The 20,820-nt window shown below is 36.1% G+C and overlaps 1 protein-coding gene across 1 annotated transcript; it reads left to right on the forward strand.

Annotated features, from left to right (window-relative positions):
* Positions 1 to 6: 6 nt before the first annotated feature.
* Gp210 (nucleoporin 210) lies at positions 7 to 20,796 on the forward strand. Its single transcript, XM_017248617.3, has 19 exons — positions 7 to 222; positions 279 to 1,341; positions 1,528 to 2,895; positions 2,960 to 3,710; positions 3,766 to 4,083; positions 4,580 to 4,711; positions 4,773 to 4,972; positions 5,031 to 5,294; positions 6,270 to 6,395; positions 9,386 to 9,491; positions 14,106 to 14,227; positions 14,289 to 14,387; positions 14,452 to 14,685; positions 14,751 to 14,897; positions 17,039 to 17,191; positions 18,830 to 18,962; positions 19,676 to 19,726; positions 20,195 to 20,269; positions 20,322 to 20,796. Exons 1-19 carry the CDS (start codon positions 65 to 67, stop codon positions 20,453 to 20,455), a joined length of 5,634 nt encoding a protein of 1,877 aa, XP_017104106.2. The 5' UTR covers positions 7 to 64; the 3' UTR covers positions 20,456 to 20,796.
* Positions 20,797 to 20,820: the final 24 nt, after the last annotated feature.

Here is a 20,820-nt window from a genome sequence, read left to right on the forward strand (position 1 = left end):
GAACATTTTGGTAACACTGCGGTATGTGCCATCGCTAACAGCGTGTTTCTCGTTTTCCGCCGAAATGGAACCCGGCATTTTTGGATTAATTTTGCTTATTTTAGCAAAAAGCATCGTTGTAAATGGAGCCAGACTTAACCATCCACGTGTTCTGCTGCCCATTTTCCAGGGTAAGGCCGTCAACTTTACCCTAGAGGTTGATGAGCAAAACTGTTACAAATGGTAGGTTGGCGTCCCTTGCCGATCGTTGAGTTAATTTTTTTTCCATGAATCTGCAGGACTTCGTCGCGTCAGGACTTAATATCAGTGATGCCAGTTTACCATGGCTTTAGCGAATGTGCTTACCAAGCGGTGGTTACAGTGCGTACCAATGATCGACGTCGCAACACTGCCATAGTCTTCGCTGAAGAAGAACAGTCAGGAGAGACTCTGCGCTGTGACGTGATAGTAGACGTCATAGACAGCCTTAATGTTAGAACCGCTACCCGACAGCTTTACTTGGAGGAGGCTCCAGCCATGTTTGAGCTTCATGCGTTTGATGAGCAGGGAAACGAATTTTTTACGCTAGAAGGCATCGAGTTTGTATGGGAGATATCAGAGCCCGGAGGCAACAAGCCCGCCGCTATGCGTCACCTCACTTTTACGGATAGTCCGTATCATACTGTTCCACCAGCTCTAGAGAAGTTTGAAGAACAAGGAATCATGGGATATATGATTCTTTTGGAAGGAATCAACACAGGTACCTCCAAGGTGACCATCAGCATGCCTCAAGCTGATTACACACATGTGCCACCAGTCGAGGTGTATATAAGTGTGCTAGCCAATATAATTATTGAACCATCTGAAGTCACAATCCTGGCTGGAGATTCGGTAACATTCCGCATTATGCAGCTTAAAATGGATCGTTTATACGACATTACAGATAGTCAGCAATATTATTTGGAGATAGAAGATACTAATATAGCATACTTGCGAGGAAGCAGTGCTACAGGAGGGGCATTGGGCCGAACTCAAGTCATACTACGTGACCGTAACATGGCAGACACGGATAAGGCCACCAAGGGTCCTAGCGCCCTTTTAACTGTCGCAGAGCCTAGTAGACTAGGCATCAGTTTGCTGCCACATCTGAACTGGATAACCGTGCAAGGAGAACTCCACACAGTCGCATTGGACTTGTTTACTGCTGATGGACAGCAAATTACTTTAGGAACTAGCTACTCCATTGGCTCAGAATTGGATGAGTCTATATTTGCCGTTAGACAACGTACCCGAAACGGTAGCAGACTATTTGGTGAAGCTACCAAGGAAGGTGTCAGCCAGGTATATGGCTCATATAAAGACGTAAGTGTGCCCTTTTCCACTATTCCCTAACAAATTATACTACTATACTATTAATTCTAATAAATTCTACTATTAAAAAGGGTTTGTAATCAAATCCGTATTTAAAAAAAAATATACATATTGATTTTATATTGATTATTGAAACAATTTATTATTTACCATCCTTTGTCCTTGCATTTGCTTCAGCTTTCTATACAAGCGGAGCTCCAGATATATGAGAGCTTGAAACTCTCACCAACCACAGTCGTGCTTCCATATGACCCAAGCAGTATTAAGCCTTTAAAGTTACAATTTCATGCATCAGGCGGCGATTACAACTATGCGTGGTTCTCGGGTAATCCGCAAGTGCTGCAGGTAGATGCTCACGGCCTAGCGACTGCCGAGATCCGTGACGTGCGCCCCCCTTTTTTAACCCAGGAAATGTTTGAGGCCGGCAATAAACTGACTGCTCACACTACTGTTAAAGTAACGCTTGCCAAGAATCAAAAAATTTCCCGCTTGGCCCAAATACACTTTCTGCCACCGAAGCGCATTGAAATCAAAAAGTACAATTTTGAAACGGCTATTGATGACTATGTATTCTTGCATGTGGCCTTGTATACTCAGGTCAACCAGTCTGAAGTTCCATATACAAATTGTGACAACCTTCATTTCCAACTGGTCTTTACCCATCCAATTTTGCAACATGAGAATAATGGAGAAGAGGATCAGCCAGCTTCAGGAGCCTGTCATGTGCTCCGCTTACGTGCCACTTCCGTGGGTAGCACCTCTCTCCGTGTCTCGTATTTCTTTCAGGATAAGGAGCTGTACGACACCGTTGACCTTTATGTCTTTGAGCGACTAACGGGGCTGAATCCTGTAGAGAATGAAGTCGTACTTCCTGTCGGTTCGTCGCACAACGTGCTCTTCACTCACGGACCAGAACATATTTTTACCCTGGAAGCTGAGCTTACGAAAACAACAGTATTCGACAGTAATGTGATTAAAGTATCAGAGGTGGATGAGACTCAAAACTTTGTGACCGCATTTACTGTGTTATGCCGCAAGTTGGGAGAGGCAGAGTTTATTTATCAAGTTCAAAACACCTTAATGAAGTCGAGCTTTGTTGCCTACACATCGCAGCTCACCACCAAGGTCCGATGTGTACGCCCACGTTTTCTTAAACTACTTGCGCGCCAGCAACTACTTGAATCTTGCCCTCTGGAACACCGTTCATCGTTCCTATACTTGAAGGACCACGGGAACAAGTTCGAAATCGAAATCGAAGTCCAGGATGCTAACAATCGAAGACTCATGAATATTAGCTCCCTTTCGATAGACTGGGAATTTGCCGCGGGCGATGAAAAGTATCAGAAAGATGGCATTGAACATACAGAAATATCGGAACTCAATTCTATCCATGGTGTTATTGTGCCAAGTCGCGACATTCTTGTACTGACCATTGGCGAGATAGCATCTAATTTTCGTGTTAAAGGCACTGTAGCTCATTATAAGGACAAGCTGCTAGCACAACTAAATATCAATGCAGAGCGACCACCTTTCGGAGTTAAGGATGTGAGTTATTAAGAAGTCGAGGCTATAATCAATTTTAAAAATGTATTTCCTTTTCTTTCATTAGCCAAAAACTGGATTGACAAGCACACCTGTAATCGAGAATGAGGTCAGATTTCACACAATTAACAGAACCCTGCTCTCAAAGGATTTTGTGAGCATTTTTCTTGCAAAAGACTACAGTGAGCGCATATCCATAGCCCAGGGAAGTGGTCATTTTCACATAGATCTTTCCGAGCAGGGAATAGTGAAGGCAAACTACGATGCGCAAGCTCGATTATTAATTTTGACACCCTTACATCATGGCCATGTTCGTCTCGAATTAATGGATAACTGCCTGACAAACGAAGCCAGTCACTTATCCATTTCCGTAGTCGGCATCGGGGCCATCAAGGTTATCAGCATGGATCGAGTAGAGCGCTCCGCTCGCATCGAAGCAATAGTACGGCTTTATGACACCAATGACAACCTGTTGTTTATTGATCACAGCAGACTGAATATATACGATCTTTCGGAGTTGGTTATTGACCCAAGTGTGCTCAGTGTACGACTTGGAGACCAGGAAAACTTAGGGACAGGAGAAATAAGATACTTTATTCATGGCAATAATGTTGGTGACACCAAAGTTGTCTTTCAATCTGGCAATGGCGACCAGACGGTGCTTAGTGAACCGCTCAATGTTCAAGTTTTTTCTCCGATTCGGCTTTATCCGCGAGATTTTACTTTAGTTGTAGGAAGCAGTATTCAAATCAGTTACCAGGGTGGACCACAGCCGAATTCGAATGTAATATATTTTATCGAAAAAGAAAAAGTTGCAAGTGAGTTTACAGATTAGTTATGGCTCCATAGTGTCAACATTAATGTTCTTTTCAGCTATGAACTCGGCTTCAGTAACTGCTCTACGTTTGGGATCCAGTCAGATTACCGGCAAATGCATTCAAAGAAACCCTGTCACAGGCAAAGACGAGGTCATTTCCGAAGACACTGTGTTGCTTCATGTGGTTTCCTTAAAGTCAATTCAAATCAGGGTGCCTCTTGTCCATATACGAATTGGTGCAGTTATGCCTGCCACCATTTGGGGGATTCCCGACCTGTCGCCTATGGTTCTAGGAACTCTTCAAGGTATGCAGATTTCCTGGTCCGTCAACCAACCTGAGGTCGTCGAGATATTCAACATCTTTTCGGAAGCAGGTAAATATTTTCCCGCAATGGAAGCTAAAATTCCAATACCGATAACTTGCACGGATACCGCATTAGAGAGAAGAAATTTATCTCTATGTTCACAAAGTGCACGAATATTAACCATTTAAAAGGTTCTCCGATGAGCTTGCTTAGTTCAGTATCTAAGCAGGAACAGATACGGAACATACAATAAAACTACGTTATTCTTTTATCTAGATGCCACAATCAACATATTCATAGACAATATTTTTTCACGCACTCTTGCAATGCTCGTCTTAAATAGGGTCATTTTCGCAAAGACTTTCACAGTGATCTTTTGGCTTGGTCTTCAGATTGCTAAAAAGGTTACCTTGCTCTCTAGGTGTCTGGTTGATCGTATTTAATGATACTTTAATCATATTCTTTAAAATCTTTCAAATTGAGCAGAAATATTGCATTTTTGTTGGATTATAATTAATTTTTAGACATAAAGTATACTTTATTAACTATATAACTATAATTATAGGAATCGAGTACAAGAATGAAGACTTAATTTCGGTTCGAATACGAGCTTTGAATTCTGGCAGGGTCACAATCACGGCAACCGTTTCCTTGGCAGATGGATCGAAGCTACCTCCAGCACGTGTGGAAGTTATTGGTGAGGCTGCATTGTATAAGGTTTACCAAAATATAATCTTAAATTAAAAACTCTATTCCAGTTTTTAAAACTCTCGAGCTCGTTGCACCCAAACCAATAAAAATAGACTCAATTTTGGCGGCACCGCGGAGTACACTTCAGCTGAAAGCCAATATGGACGATGTGGTTTACAAGTTAGCTGGTCAAAGTAACAATATTGTTAGCATTTCGCCAAATGGCCTTTTAAACACAAAAGACACCCTTGGACGAGATCTGATTATTGTAAGTGGCTTTAGAGAAAAATGATTATTTTCAAATTTTTTTTAATGCTTAACATTAGGCCAAAACAGTGGACCAAACGCTGCCTATTGACATAGAAGTCAAAAACGTTGAATATATTTTGGTCACGTTGATACCGGCTATTAAACTAAAAAAAATCGAACACAAGGTTCCACGGGGCATGAACTTTGTATTCAAGGTTTCGTTGCATGACAATCTGGGAACTGAGTTCTCAGAGACCATTGGGGATGGCAACGAGCTTTACTATGAACTAGCCACCACAGATACGGTCGATGTCCAAATAAATAATAATTTTTCGATAGCGGTAAGTGTATTTTCAATATTTCCCGTACGACCAGTTCCCTTTACCCTTGCCCATAGTTTTTTAAGGGTTTAGAGCCCGATTCCAAAAATATTCAAACCAAAGAAAACAAAAATTTTGTGCTTGCCTTATTTGCAGTCATTGAATAAAGGAAAGAGTTTTGTGATTTTTATGTAAAGCCTCTTACTCTGCCGACGAAAATCCGCTGTCACACGCGTGACAGCTGTCAAACTCCACATAAAAAAAACGGTGTGAAAAAAGGAAGAAGAAGAAATTTTTGCCTCCTAGATTTTCCCGGTACTCTGACGACAAAAATTATGGCTATCAAATTGAATGGCGTTGCCGGATCAAAAACAAACAGCTGATTATATAAACACCTGATTTTGGGGTGTAAAAAGAATTCATTTGATTTCTTTTGTTGGCCAAAACATGGAGCGAAAATTGAGAGAAAAAAATTGTCGGACCGAAAAATTTTCGGCCCGCGAGGATAAAGTCAAGATAATAAGTGCGGTCAGGGCGAAGCCCATAATATGGGATTTGACCCACAAGGGACATTTTAATGCCATAAAATGGCATTGAAAAGATTTGTGATTGATTTTGATTTTGACCCATTTTTCTTTTTCTTAATCAGCTCCTTAAATTTTGCTAATTTTTTTTTGTTTACAAACAACAACTGTTCAGTATTACCCTTTTCCTTAATTTTTTTGGTCACACTAGCTCGGTAGCCAAATAAAGAGCGATTTCGCTAGCACACGTGTGACAGCGGATTTTCGTCGTCAGAGTACTAGGCTTAAATGTCAACTTTTAAGTCGCAGCTGGAAAATTATTTCAATTTCATTTTATTTTCGCATGCCGAACTATGACAATGGCCCTTTTTCTCAATAAACTTCCACAAAGTGATATCAAACTTACAATAATAATAAAACCAAAAAATGATAAAGAGGCATTGAAGTAATGAAAAACATATATTACATACAGCTAAACCTTTACCGGGAAACTAACAACGTAATAACCATCGGGCTTCGGGACTCAGCTGGGGTGAAACACGCGGAGGACTACATCAAATTGGCAGTAGTAGAGTCTAAGGCTATTTACCCCACAAAGGTGAGTAATTAAAAACTTGTAAAATATATTATCTATTCTAAAAAAAGTTTATATTGTATTCAATTAATTATTCATTTCATCACTAAAATTAGTTTCGTGAATCAATAGTTACTATTTTTCACGTATTATTATTATTTATCACTTTACTATTTAGAGGGTATTATAATTTTGTCCAAAAGTGTGAAACGCAGTGAAGGAGACATCTCCGACTCTATAAAGTATATATGTATACTCTTTAGGATCAGGAGGATCACCTCCTGAGTTGATATAGACATGTCCGTCTGTCTGTTTCTACACAAAATAGTCTCCCAGTTTTAAAGCTATGGACTTGATACTTTTCACACACTCTTCTTTTCTTTGCACGCAGTATTGGACTATATCCAATAGCTGCTATATAACTGATTGATCGGAAATGCTGTAACTTTGGTGTTTTTTAAGTTAGGGAGTTATTTTTGGCAAAATAATACCCCGTGCCAAATTTCAGTTAAACCTTCAAGTTATCTTCAAAAATACCAATGTTTCAGCTATATGGCCGCTATAAGATATATGAAATTTGGTAGGTCCGGTCAACTTTGGTAGGTCCGATCAATATAATCTTTACGGAGTTTCAACTTTCTATCTTCAAAAACACGAAAGTTGGGTCATTTCCGATTGTTCAGTTATATGGCTGCTATAGGATTTAGTTGGCCGATCCTTATGAAATTCCTTATGAATACCATACCATATGTATTCATACCATATGTATTATCATACCATATGTACCATACCATACCATCCGAACTTTCTAATTACACCATACTACTACATGTGGACTTTTCAAAGAATCGCAAAGTAAATAAGAAAGAAAAGCTAACTTCGGGCGGAACCGAAGTTTATATACTCTTGCAGTTAAAACCGGATATATATCGCAAACATCGGATATAGTTAGCCAATCCTTATGAGAATATGATAATATAACCCATTTTATAATAATACAAAATTTAAAACAATTCCCAAACTACTATCTTTAAAAATACCAAAGTTGGTATTTCTACCAAAAACCATTTCCGATCGTTCAGTTATATGGCAGCTTTAGGCCGATCCTTATAAAATTTGGCCTGTCGCAATATTTTGCCATAAATAGCTCTCTAATTAAAATATCTAATTTTAACTCTCTCACTCTAAAATCACCAAAGTTATACCATTTTCGATCAATCAGTTATATGGCAGCTATAGGATAGAGTCGGCCGATCCCGGTCGTTTTGACTTATATACAGCGTGCAAAGGAAAGAAGGATGTGTGCAAAGTTTCAAGTCGATAGCTTTAAAACTGAGAGACAAGTTCGCGTAGAAACAGACAGACAGACAGACGGACAAGCTCATATCAACTCAGGAGGTGATCCTGATCAAGAATATATATACTTTAGAGGGTGGGAGATGTCTCATTCACTGCGTTGCACACTTTTAGACAAAATTGTAATACTCTCTGCAAGGGTATAAAAATTAGTTTCGGCTCAGAGAAATGCACTTCTACCTTAAATGAGGTTCAGGACCGGTAATACAAAATTCGGGAAATTGTGATAACCGAAAAACGTTACCTATAAAGTTGTACCTATGGTTACCTTGGAGCCTATAAAGTTACAGACCTTGATGCACACGTAGTCTGTTTTAAGAGACACTTTTAACACAAAGACCGAATGAAAGTGTCATTGAACACTTTTGGAGCAAAAACACTTATAAGTGATTTGTTCAGACGCGATTCTCAAAGTGTTCTGACATGATCGATTTTTTCAGACACTTTGAAATGAGCCAGTATGGTGAACTAATGAATTTACAGGTGAATTCGGTAGCATGATACAATAACTAAAGTTATGTTTTTATGAGTATCATATCTGTGTTTATATAAATTTATTTTGTTGTTTATTATAGAATATTATATTAAACAAGAAAGAAAAGCTAATTTCGGGCGGAGCCGAAGTTTATATACCCTTGCAGTTTAAACCGGATATATATCGCAAACATCGGATATAGTTGGCCGATCCTTGGAATCCTGGGAATATGAATATATAATCCAATTTATTACAATACAAAATCTAAAAAATGTCTCAAGCTTCTATCTTCAAAAATACCAAAGTTGGTATTTATATCAAAAACCATTTCCGATCGTTCAGTTATATGGCAGCTATAAGATATAGTCGGCCGATCGTTATGAAATTTAGTAGGTCGGATTAACTGACCAAGAATATAATCTGTAAGTTCCAGCTTTCTATCTTCAAAAACACGAAAGTTGGGTCATTTTCGACCGTTCAGTTATATGACAGCTATATGATATAGTCGGCCGATCCGGGCCGTTCCGACTTATATACTGCGTGCAAAGGAAAGAAGGGTGTGTGCAAAGTTTCAAGTCGATAGCTTTAAAACTGAGAGACTAGTTCGCGAAGAAACAGACAGACAGACGGACATGCTCATATCAACTCAGGAGGTGATTCTGATCAAGAATATATATACTTAATAGGGTCGGAGATGTCTCCTTCACTGCGTTGCACACTTTTGACCAAAATTATAATACCCTCTGCAAGGGTATAAAAATGTAAGATCTTAACTTTGTAAAAATAATTGTGGAGGAAAAGATGCACTTGTGCTTACAATTTTTTCTATCGCTATATACATGTTATATATTAATTATCTGCATTTCTTTCATTTGGGTCCATGTACCCTTGGGGGGCTGCCTTTCTTTCTGAGCGTTTGTATGTTAGAGCTTAATGGATACACAAAGCTAAATGGATTTTCTCCCCACAAAAAGCTATATGTTTACAGGACAAAATAATATAATTAATATATGTATAAATATCATTTACTAAATACATAACAACATTGATGTTGTGTCTCCTCTTCATAAGGCCCCCGTGAAATACATATATTTGTTAATAAGTATATTTCTTTGACTTCTTTGCATGTTTTAAAATCGTTCACCCAAATCATTTCGACAACAAACTTTTGAACGGCCAACAGGCTATTTTCTCAGTGGGCGACGTTATTTGCTTCAGTTCACCGCTAACGTTATCATCGATTTGGAGCAGTTCAAATGAACAGATTGTGACGATTTCCAAACATACAGGTGAGTTTATACACCAACCATTTTATAACTGGTTGGCAAACAATAAATTTATGCCAAGAAAGTATCAGATAGTCATTTTAAGTCGAAGAAAATATTCAAAGCTGTATTTAAATGATCATTCCAAACCTTTGTCCATGTTTTGAAAGTCAAACATGTTATCAACTGTACCTAAATGATATCATACAAGTTTCAGAATATACCAAAACTTCCAGTGTATTTTTGTATACTTCTGTCATTTTGTTTTCAAATCAAATCAAGCCCAAAGCAATTTCCTGTAAAATCAATTTTCTTTAGGGCTAAGAAAGGTGTCTTAAGATGAGAATGGGGATTATACACCTCCCTTGCAATTTCCCTTGCCTATATTAATAAAACCAAATTGTCTGCAGCTGCATAAAATAATTTTAAAGATTTTTCACAAAAAACTGCAACCGATTAAGTCTTTCGCATTGCACTGAGCTCTTTTCGTTTAGTTATTAAGGGGTTATATACAGTTGTGATATATGAAAAAATCGATTTTTTTTTTATTGCATATTCTTTAAGTATATTCTATTGGGAATACTCTCACAAAAATTCATAACGATCGGAACATTAGAACCGAAGCTGTAGCTATTTATAGCGCACTATCTGCATATAAAACTTAAACAAACTTGAAACTTTAAACGCGATTATCTCAGAATCTTTTTTTTGGGAAATTGCCTTTGCGGTGGACACGATTACTAAAAAACTACTAATCCGATCAACACCGATCATCAATTTTGACCACTTATTTATTATGATATTAGCTAGTCCGTGAACGAGGGATTTTCAATTTTTTTGAAAACTCCTTTTTTAAAGCACAAAAAACGAAAATCTTATACGTTGAAAAAGTACATTTTTTGTTAAAAACTTCGCCATTTTTTTTGTAATCAAAATTTTTAAAAATCCCTCGTTCACGGACTAGACAATACAATATACTAACTATACTTTTTTGAATTTTGGATTTCGGATGAACCGTTTTCGAGAAATCATGTCCACCGCAAGACACCATCGAAAAAAGACGATTCGAGAATCCGTCTAAAACATTTTTATTATGTAATATTTTTTTATGAAAAAATTTAATTAAGTACCCAGAAACATGTACTAAACAACGTCGGTAAAACATTTTTCATAAATATTTTCTATGGTGTCAAAAAAAAATCGATAAAAATCCATATTTTTGCGTGGTACAACTGTATATAACCCCTTAAAGTAATGTTTCTTTTTACCGTATTTTCCTTTTTGTTTCTTCCTAGTATTTGATTTGAATTAAAAAAAGTTTAGAATTATACAGTCAGCGCCACAAAAAAAGCCGCACTTAAAAAAAATTTGAAAATTCTGCAATCACTATGCTGGGGTTTCACTAAAATTTTATTCTTTGGACATTATTTTTTTAGGAGGGTTACCCTTGACTATTTTCCTTTGAAGAGCGCTGTTGTTTAAGTTGCTTTTGGTAGAATTTTTTTTGTAAAGACACCTGTAAAGTCATGCCAAAGCAAAAGCAGTTCACTGATCGCAATAAAGAAAAAATTATTTTATTGGCGGAACAAAATGTGTCAAATCGGCAAATATCGGCTGAAACACATTTCAATGAAAGCTCAGTGCGTCGCTTTTTAAAAAAATATCGTGAGACAGGTGAAGTAAAAAGGAAAGAAGGAACAGGTAAAAAAAAAATGCACCACGTCACGAGAAGATCGCTTTATTATGAGGACGAGCCTGCAGGATCGTTTCAAAACTGCAGTGCAGATAAGATCTGAGGTTCAGGGACAGTTTTCAAAAGATATTTCGGAGCGAACTGTTCAACGTCGGCTTAACTCCATGGGAATGCTCGCAAGATCACCTGCAAAAAAGCCACTTTTGAATCCGCGAATGAAAAAAAATCGTCTAAACTGGGCAAAGGACAAGGAAAATTGGACTGCTTCTGATTGGTCAAGAGTACTATTTTCAGTTGAGTCCAAATTTAATCTCATTGGATCTGATAGAATTCTCAAGCTGCGCCGTAGACGTCGGGAACGCTATTCTGAAAATTGCTGCATAGCCACAGTAAAGCATTCACCGTATGTTATGGTATGGGGATGCATATCCAAATATAAAACGGAATCAATTTTACTGGTTAGGGTATGGTCAATGCAGAAAAATACAAATAAATAATTTTAAGTGGAGTTCTGCCTAGCATTCCATAAGTGAAGAAGAACAAGAACCCATTTTTGAGGATGATTCTGCACCTTGCCATCGAGCGCGATCTGTGAGTTACTCAGTGTCAAAACAACTTATTCAGTTAAATTTATCATTTTTCTATCTAAAGATAACAAATTTGAAGGAAGAATTGGGCATTAAGTCCTTAGATTGGCCAGGAAACAGCCTAGACCTTAATCCAATCGAGAATGTTTGGGCCTATATGGGTGCCAAAATAAGAAAGCGAAAGCCCAAAACTATGGAGGATTTAAAACAAATTATAGAAAAAGTATGGATACACGATATAACGAAGGAATATTTGTGTTCCATTTACGAGTCTATGACCAATAGGGTAAAATCTGTAATTAAGGCCAAAGGCGGAATTACTAAGTATTAAGCTAAATTTAAAAAATATGTCTATTGTTAAATTGCCTATATTTAAATTTTTTTTATAGTTAGTACGGTATTCAATTGGAAATAAATAGTTTTTGTTGAAGTTTTTCATTATTATAACTTTTATGAATTTTTACCTAAAAAGTGCCATAATAGTGAAAAGTCGTTAAAACTAGGGTGAAACCAAAAACAACAATTTTTTTAATATTAAAAACAAATGTAAACTAAAAATTGGTATGCACTTTTATTAACATACCATCAGTTAACTTATTAAAAAAAAATTTGGGCAAATTCGCAATCATATAAATGAACCGCAGGCCCTGAAAGTTAAAAATTTGTAAACCTTCAAAGTGCGGCTTTTTTTGTGGCGCTGACTGTACAATAATATAAACTTGGTCGCCAAAAAAAAATTTGTTATACCCGACACTCGTAGTAGTATATATATATATATATACTCTATACAAAAAAAAAATCTATACCCTATACTCTAGCATAAAAAACCGTGTCGATATGGCCATGTCCGTCTGTCAGTCCGTATAAATGCGTGGATCTCAGAGACTATAAGAGATAGAGATATAGAGATACCCACGCAGTTCAAGTTTGTTTCAAAATTTTGACACTCAAATTTTGCCTTCCGCCCCATAAACCGCGAATTTTTGTAGCATATATGTACATTTCCCATACAAATGAGCTAAAATTTAGAACACGTGCATACCAAAGACTATAAGAGATAGAACTAACAGATTTGAAACTTGGGATCGTATGATATCCGCGCAGATTAAGTTTGCGTCAAAATGTCGCACCTCCAATCCACCTCCAAATGTCGCACTGTCCAATAGCGGCAGTTCGTTCATGTTTTTGGAAAATGTTAAAAAGCAGCCAAGTCGGATAATTTCAGAAGAGTTAAAAATTTTTATAGAGTCTGCTTCCCTACTGCATCGCACAGTGGTCCAGCCCGTAGGCCAAAAATAAAAAAACCAAAGTCCAAATTTTGACTTTAAATGTACCAATTCTTATTTACAATTGGTCTAGCTATTTGAATTTATTCATCTTTTTGTTTTAATCTGTCTGTCCGCTTCAAGAATAGCATCAAAAGTGATAGCATGATATTCATTGTGTATTGCAGCGTTAGCAACGTGCAAGTGAAGCTCTCCGCAAAAAGCTTATTAAACATTTTTAAAACAAGTGTTTGTGCCATTGAAGTTATTAATATTTTAAAGAAAGGTATTAACATTCATTCTTTTAATTAACCTAACCCCAATTTGAAAAAAGCGGATATATATCGCAAGAATCAGATATAGTTCGCCGATCCTTATGAAAGTATCATAATATATGACAGCTAAAAGATATAGTCGGCCGATCCTTATGAAATTTAGTAGGTTGGATCAACTGACCAAAAATAGAATCTGCACGAAGTTTCAACTATCTATCTTAAAAATCACAAAAGTTGGGTCATTTCCGATCAAACATTTATATGGCCCCTATAAGATATAGTCGGCTGATCCTTATGAAATTTGGTAGGTCGTATTATTTTGTCAAATATAGCACTCGTACAAAAACTGAACTCTCTAACTGTAAAAACACTAAAGTTATAGCATTTTCGATCAATCAGTTATATGGCAGCTATATGATATAGTTGCCCGATGTGGCTGATTTATTTTAGAATAAAAATATAAATATTTTGTGCCAAGTTTCCAGTCCCTACCTCAACTAGAAGTATTTTTGGCCGCTCTCTTCATACAAGCCGGACCACTGTGCATCGGTAGTATGGCCTAGGTTTGTTCATGTTTTGCCCAAGCGCAAAAGTATGCGACAAAAATTTGTTATGAGAATCCATACCGTTAAAGTTTAAACTTTAAGATAAATAAATTAAAGATAAATAGGAAGATAAAAGGTAAGTTAAATTGTGGGCGGAAGGTACCGGGTATTAAATAGTCGGGAAATTCGACTATAGTCGTCCTTTCTTGTTTTTCTCCTGAATGAGGTACAGAACTTATACAACATTTCTAAGTTGATTTATTTGCTTTTCAGGCGTTGCACGCGTATTACAATATAGGCAAAATGTCGGAGAAAAAATTATAATTACCACCGGAGACGCGGCCAGTCGAAGCGGATTTATTAAGTATGATCTGGAAATTCGCGAGTCGGATGTGGTAAGTTAAAATGGGAACTGTTCCAGCCAGTGAGCCCCTTAACAACCAAAATTACTTGCAGATTCTTTTCTCCAAGTCACTGGACATATTCAGTGGATCAGAATATATGGGACGACTGGTTCTTCGCAATCATGTGCAATCTGATAAGTATAGCAACCTGGTAGGTATAATCCATGAGAACTATGCGTCTTAATCTGTGCTAACGAAACTTTTTCCCTCGACAGATTGCCCTTAACATGTCGAATTGTGCTAGCAAATTGGAAAGCGCGGTTGTGGATGTATTTAGCTGTCGGCTGGTGGCTAAAGATGTGCTTGGTCGCCAATTACTGAAGTTTTACAAAGTAGAGCCATGGTTTGAATCTTCTTCTGGGCAGTATAGCTGTCGATTGGTTCTGGTGTCGAATTTCGTTGACCTGTTGGCCATTGTCAAGACTAAAGACGTTTTCTTGGAGTTGGAAGTAGGTTTCATTCAACTGCACCTCCCCTTAACCTCTTACCCTTTTGATTACCTAATTTTTCACAGGCTGCGACGTCTGCCGGAATCGTAGACACAATGTCGTTAAAACTTGTGCCGGGTATTAAAGTGACACCCGAGAGTATACGGATAAGTGAATTAAAGTCGCATGAAATGCATATTAGTGGTCTAGAAAAGGCTCTGCACAAAGTTCAGGTGAGTCAAGTTCTAATACAGGCGGCTAGATATGGACATTAAGTAATGCAATCGAGTACCAAAAATGTTTTTATAATGTGCATAGGCGTTTGAAGTTTTGGTGCTTTGCGTTTGTATCGCCTAAGGCGTTAGATACTTTTTCAAAGTACAAAATTATGAATAACAAGCTCTCCGAGTGCAGCTTCTAGGCAGAGAGGACTATCTTTTTTTAAGGACTACCCTTGCTGCCACCGTTAGCCATTCGACCAAGAAGTACTCTCCATTGTTAACATTGTTGCTAGCCGACAAAAATTGCCGCAAGAGGGATTGCATCTCAAGCTGACATTTCTATTGCATTTCTCAAGGAAAGCATAGGTATCAGATGGAGATACCATATACCACCATATACCACAATGTCAATGCAAGAATACTGCAGGCAGGTTTTGTATTCCCTTGAATGTATAGGAATTAGTTTACTCCAGTGTGTCTCGCTAGTGGCTAAAAAACAAATTCATTTTGCGTGACTTCCTTTTCCGGGCATCTTGAGGGTTTATTTGGTTTTTCTTTCAGATATATATTACCTGCCTTTAAAATTCTAATTATAATTTTGGTGTCATCTTAAATATGGATAACCAAGACTGGAAAACTACACTTGACAGACTAATATAGCAAATATAGCAAAATACAATATAGCAATTTAATATTTTAAAAGTAAAGTAAAGTTTACTTAAGTAAACTTACTTTAAAGAAGCAAATTTTTTTAAAACTAATTTTGTTAAGCTTCCCTAAATTTATTTAAATGATTAGATAAGTGTTATTGTTACTTTAATTAGTTGAGTTTATTTAATATATTAAATTTTACTTTTACTTAGTTTACTTTACTTTAGTCTTAAGTTAAAAAAATTTTTTTTTTTTTTTTTGTTTTTATTTTATTTTTCTGTTTTATTTTATTTTTACTTTAATCGTAAAGTTTAAAATTTTAAATCAATTTGAAAATATTTATTTTTACTTAAATTTAAGATAGACTTTTCAAGACTTTTACTTAGTATAATTTGTTACCATGTTAATACCAAATTTCTTTATTATGGGGGTAAAATCCTTTGGAATTAACAAATAAGTCAAATCAAAAGTTCAGCACCTATCCTTTATTCGTTGTCCCGCGAAAAATTTCTTGAACTTAACTTGTCGCGCATCTATAGACATATGTATGCACTTTATAATCTTTGGTAGCAGAAAAAAGCAGCGAAAGCGAAAAAGCGTAGTTTTTAATTTCATTTTTTGTTTATTCAAAATATGGAATGGTCACTAAAATGGTGTATTTTATTTTAAAGAAAGCTTTTTTAGCAACAATTCTTAAAAAAATGGAAATCTTCACTTCCCTATCTATTTTGAACATTTTGATTTTTATGTTTTGATTTTAAGTTGATTTAATTTTTATTTAAAGTTTTTATACCCTTGCAGAGGGTATTACAATTTTTTTCAAAAGTGTGCAACGCAGTGAGACATCTCCGACCCTATAAAGTATATATGTACATTCTTTATCAAAATCACCTCCTGAGTTGATATGAGCATGTGCGTCTGTCTGTTTCTACGAAAACTAGTCTCTCCGTTTCAAAGCTATCGACTTGAAACTTTGCACACACCCGTTTGCACGCAGTATATAAGTCGGAACGACCGGGATCAGCCGACTATATCCTATAGCTGCCATATAACTGAATGATTGAAAATGACCAAACTTTCGTGTTTTTGAAGATAGAAAGCTGGAACTTAGTACAGATTCTGACCAAAAGGTCAGTAAACCCAACCTACCAAATAAGGATATTAAATGAATATTTCTGAATGGCATCAAAATAACTTTTTTTTTTTACAATTTTTTTATGCGCACCAAAAAATAACTACATTTCAACGGTATGATGCTGCAGATATGATTCGACACCATATAAAAGGGGTAAAATCTTAAAGAAAATATGTTCGTACAAAATTACAGCATAATAAAAAATGCAGATAGGCAGGCATGTCTATATCTACCCAGAACATAATATATATTTAAAATTAATATACATTTAAATCTAAAGACTAACAAAAAATAATGAAACAAAATATTAAAACATGATTCATATAATTACTGATTTTATTTATTATAATAAATTCTTTCTACAAAGGTAAAACCGTCCGACCCCAAGTTCTTTTCTGTTGACCTCTTAGAGCACGGGCATGGCGTGAGCAAGTTTCGACTGAAAATTTTCGAGGAATTTCCGCTGGATGAAAACTTTTATGTATTAGTAATATCGCCAGAGACAGAGCAACGAATTGAAGTAAGTTTAAAATAAACCAACTAGTATATATTTTAATAAAGATCCGGTTTAATATTGATATTGTTTTAATAAGTATCCCATTTTATTTTGTTTTTTTTTTAATATACAGTCAGGTTGCGGTGCTTACTTTAACCACTGGCCATATGCTGTATGGTTAGTGCTTTAACGAAGCAAATTTTGACAACCAAGTTTTCCCGATAGTCACACTCGTACCCCTTCGATTACCCTCATTTTAATCCCATGTTCTCAACTTATCTACGTACATCTAACAATCAGCTTTTTAGTTTAATTTAAATAAATGATAGCCTTTCTTTACACCATTATAAATGGGATGATTGGAAAAAACCATAAAATTAAGCCTAACTAATTATTTACTTAAACCAATCGTTCCGTTGCATTACCTCACCATGTTTTGTCATCATGTCAAACACGATACACAAGATCCAAATTAGGGTTTAAAAAAAAAAATTAGTTAAAAAAACACCATCAGCTTAATCGGAAAAATAATTATGCTTTTTAACAGTCATTACCTTAAAACTTTTTATACCCTTGCAGAGGGCATTATAATTTTGGTCAAAAGTGTGCAAAGCAGTACAGTGCAACGCAACGCTCCTGAGTTAATAAAAGCATGTCTGTCTGTCTGTTTCCACGCGAACTAGTCCCTCAGTTTTAATGCTATTGACTTAAAATTATGCTATTTTTGGTCAGTTGATCCAAACTACCAAACTAATGAAAGATTAGTATGGTATTTGGTACTAATTTTTTTTGTTTAGGAAAAATAATTTTTTATACCCTTGCAGAGGGAATTATAATTTTGGTCAAAAGTGTGCAACACAGTGAAGTAGACACCTCCGACCCTATAAAGTATATTTATTCTTGATCAGGTTAACCTCCTGAGTATAAGCATGTCCGTCTGTCCGTCTGTCTGTTTCTACGCAAACGAGTCTCTCAGTTTTAAAGCTATCGACTTGAAACTTTGCACACATCCTTCTTTCCTTTGCACGCAGTATATAAGTCGGAACGATCGGGATCGGTCGACTATATCCTATAGCTGCCATATAACTGATTGATCGGAAATGGTATAGCTTTGGTGTTTTTAGAGTTAGAGATTTCAAATTTGACACGAGAGCTATTTTTGGCAAAATAAAACGACAAATTTTCATAAGGATCGGCCGACTATATCCTATAGCTGCCATATAACTGAACGATCGAAAATGACCCAACTTTCGTGTTTTTGAAGATATAAAGCTGAAACTTCATGCATTCTATTTTTGGTCATATAATCCGACCTTCCAAATTTTATAACGATCGGAAATGGTTTTTGGTAGAAATACCAACTTTGGTATTTTTAAAGATAGCAGTTTGGGAATTGTTTTAAATTTTGTATTATTATAAAATGGGTTATATTATCATATTCTCATAAGGATTGGCCAACTATATCCGATGTTTGCGATATATATCCGTTTTTAACTGCAAGGGTATATAAATTTCGGCTCCGCCCGAAGATAGCTTTCCTTTCTTGTTTTTTAGTGTGGTCGGTGTGAGTAGTGTAGTCCACCATATATTTTTGAGGAACATGTGTAATAAATTTTATGACTACATTTTCGACTACAATATTTTTTTTAATTTTATTTATAGGTTCCAATCGTTGGCAGTACAATGGTACAGAAATGCTCTGGACGTACGTACGGCGGACCAATTCTTTACCGGTTGTTAGAGAATCTTGGATTCATATTAACTACCATAGTGATTGTAATAATTTCTATCTGGGGTAAGTTTTAACGTTTAGTTATTACACAATTATTACACGTTGAAAATTTTCTTTGAAACTTGTATCGTATATTTCAAATATGTCCAATAAGAAATAAAATTTTAATCGGATTTGATCTTCGATCAAACTTTGCTCTCCCTGGGGGCTATGGAATGAGTTTTTTTTTTTTTTTTAATTATACTTGAACTTTTCATTGTTGCTCTCGTTATGCCTTTGAAGAGGGTATATGTTCATTCTTGGTCAGCAATTTTCTGGTTTTCACTCTATCTTTTCTTGTTATCTACTTAATTTCATGATGTCCACGCCCAAGGATTAAGGTTCATTATTTTATGTTAGTATAATACATAAAATAAAGTATCAATACATAAAATGTAGTTTTTATGGTTTCGCTTTGAAAACTTCATCCTGATCAAGAGTTTTCGCGCTCCTTTCAACCTATCTGTAACGATCAAAGCGAACGTTTTTTGGTGGTAAGGATACGTCCGAGTTAATTTTATAAGGTTTCTAAGCCACGTACTTTCTACAATCCGAAAACCTGCCCCGAAGGAACAAACCAACAGTAAGAAGCTACAGCAGCAGCAACCTTCAAACAAAGAAATCATCCATCACACTGTGATGATCACAGTAGAAATTACATATATCTCAAAAGTTTTATTTATCTTTTGCCTATTCATTCATGCACTCATTATTGTCATTTTTTGTATGTATTACAGTGTATATGTCTTGCTTCCAAACGCAGGGAGTCACGCAAGTCAACTCTGAGGGTAAGTTTAATTAATAATTTTGGAGCACGCCGCCTCGAGCTGGGGTTGAGTGGTATCGCTGCAACGATAGGGGTTGCGACTCTTGAAAAGGATGCTGGACCGACAGAGGCCACGCACAACTTTTGCCTACACTTCTCTATTAGTTTTAAGTTTTTAGTAATTTCTTGCATGAATACCATAAAGTTTCGGGCAGCAGCCATGGAAACTTGGTCGATAAAGGCGAACTCTTGCGCTATCATCGTCAGTACTGGCGGTAGCATTTACAGAATTTCTTATTTATGACTTCAACTTTGATTTTCAACCTTATTGGAGTAGGTGCGGACGTAACTACAAATTTTAAACTTCACAAGGACAATTATATTTTTGTTTTAAATATTGTTGCTAAATATATTCTTGAAAAATAGAGTACAAAATTAAAAGGCCATTAAAAGGAACCTATAACTCAACTTTCGCTTTTTTTGTTTGCAGCATTTCAAAGAAAGAAATCGATGCCTTCCTTTAATGGCTCCCCCATATCAAAACCTTACGAAGATTCCTTTGGAAGTGAGTACCCAACCCGTAAAGCGTTTTGTTTTAACACCCAATTTTGTTGCAGATTCATCGAGTTCCCACAACTACTCGCAAGAACGACGACGCAATTTTACTGATTCACCAAACGACACTTATGTGTACGGCCATCCGCAGTTAAACTCCCCAAATAGATCAGGCAGCTCGAAACGGTTTAATTAACGGCGGGGTGCAACTGAAAGTTGGCTACTGGGATTGTAAAACGTATCTCAAGAATAGTTAAGGCTGTAAATAATTAAGTATGAGTTTTCCTTTTCACTTCTTATACTACTGTTGTAAATCTTTTCAGTAACATATGTAATTTTTGTATCGTCCATATTATTAGGTGCAAAAACTTTAACTGCCTATACATATATATACATACTCATATAATAAGTTCAGACTTACCTAATTCTAAGTAATTTGTATTGTTTAAAAAAAAATATCTTAGAAACCACACCCGCGTTATTCATGATGTTCATTTGTAATACACAGAAAAAAATAAAACCAAAAAAAGATTTATCGTAAACACAATTTACATTTTGTTT

This window comes from Drosophila bipectinata, chromosome 2R (assembly GCF_030179905.1).
Source record: "Drosophila bipectinata strain 14024-0381.07 chromosome 2R, DbipHiC1v2, whole genome shotgun sequence".
NCBI lineage: Eukaryota > Metazoa > Arthropoda > Insecta > Diptera > Drosophilidae > Drosophila > Drosophila bipectinata.

Bases quoted from the DNA above. Each gene is read 5' to 3' on its own strand.
- Gp210 (XM_017248617.3), top strand. From the start codon at position 65: ATGGAACCCGGCATTTTTGGATTAATTTTGCTTATTTTAGCAAAAAGC. The intron at 1,342-1,527 runs GTAAGTGTGCCC...CATTTGCTTCAG, and splicing joins TATATGGCTCATATAAAGAC to CTTTCTATACAAGCGGAGCT. The intron at 4,712-4,772 runs GTGAGGCTGCAT...ACTCTATTCCAG, and splicing joins AGCACGTGTGGAAGTTATTG to TTTTTAAAACTCTCGAGCTC.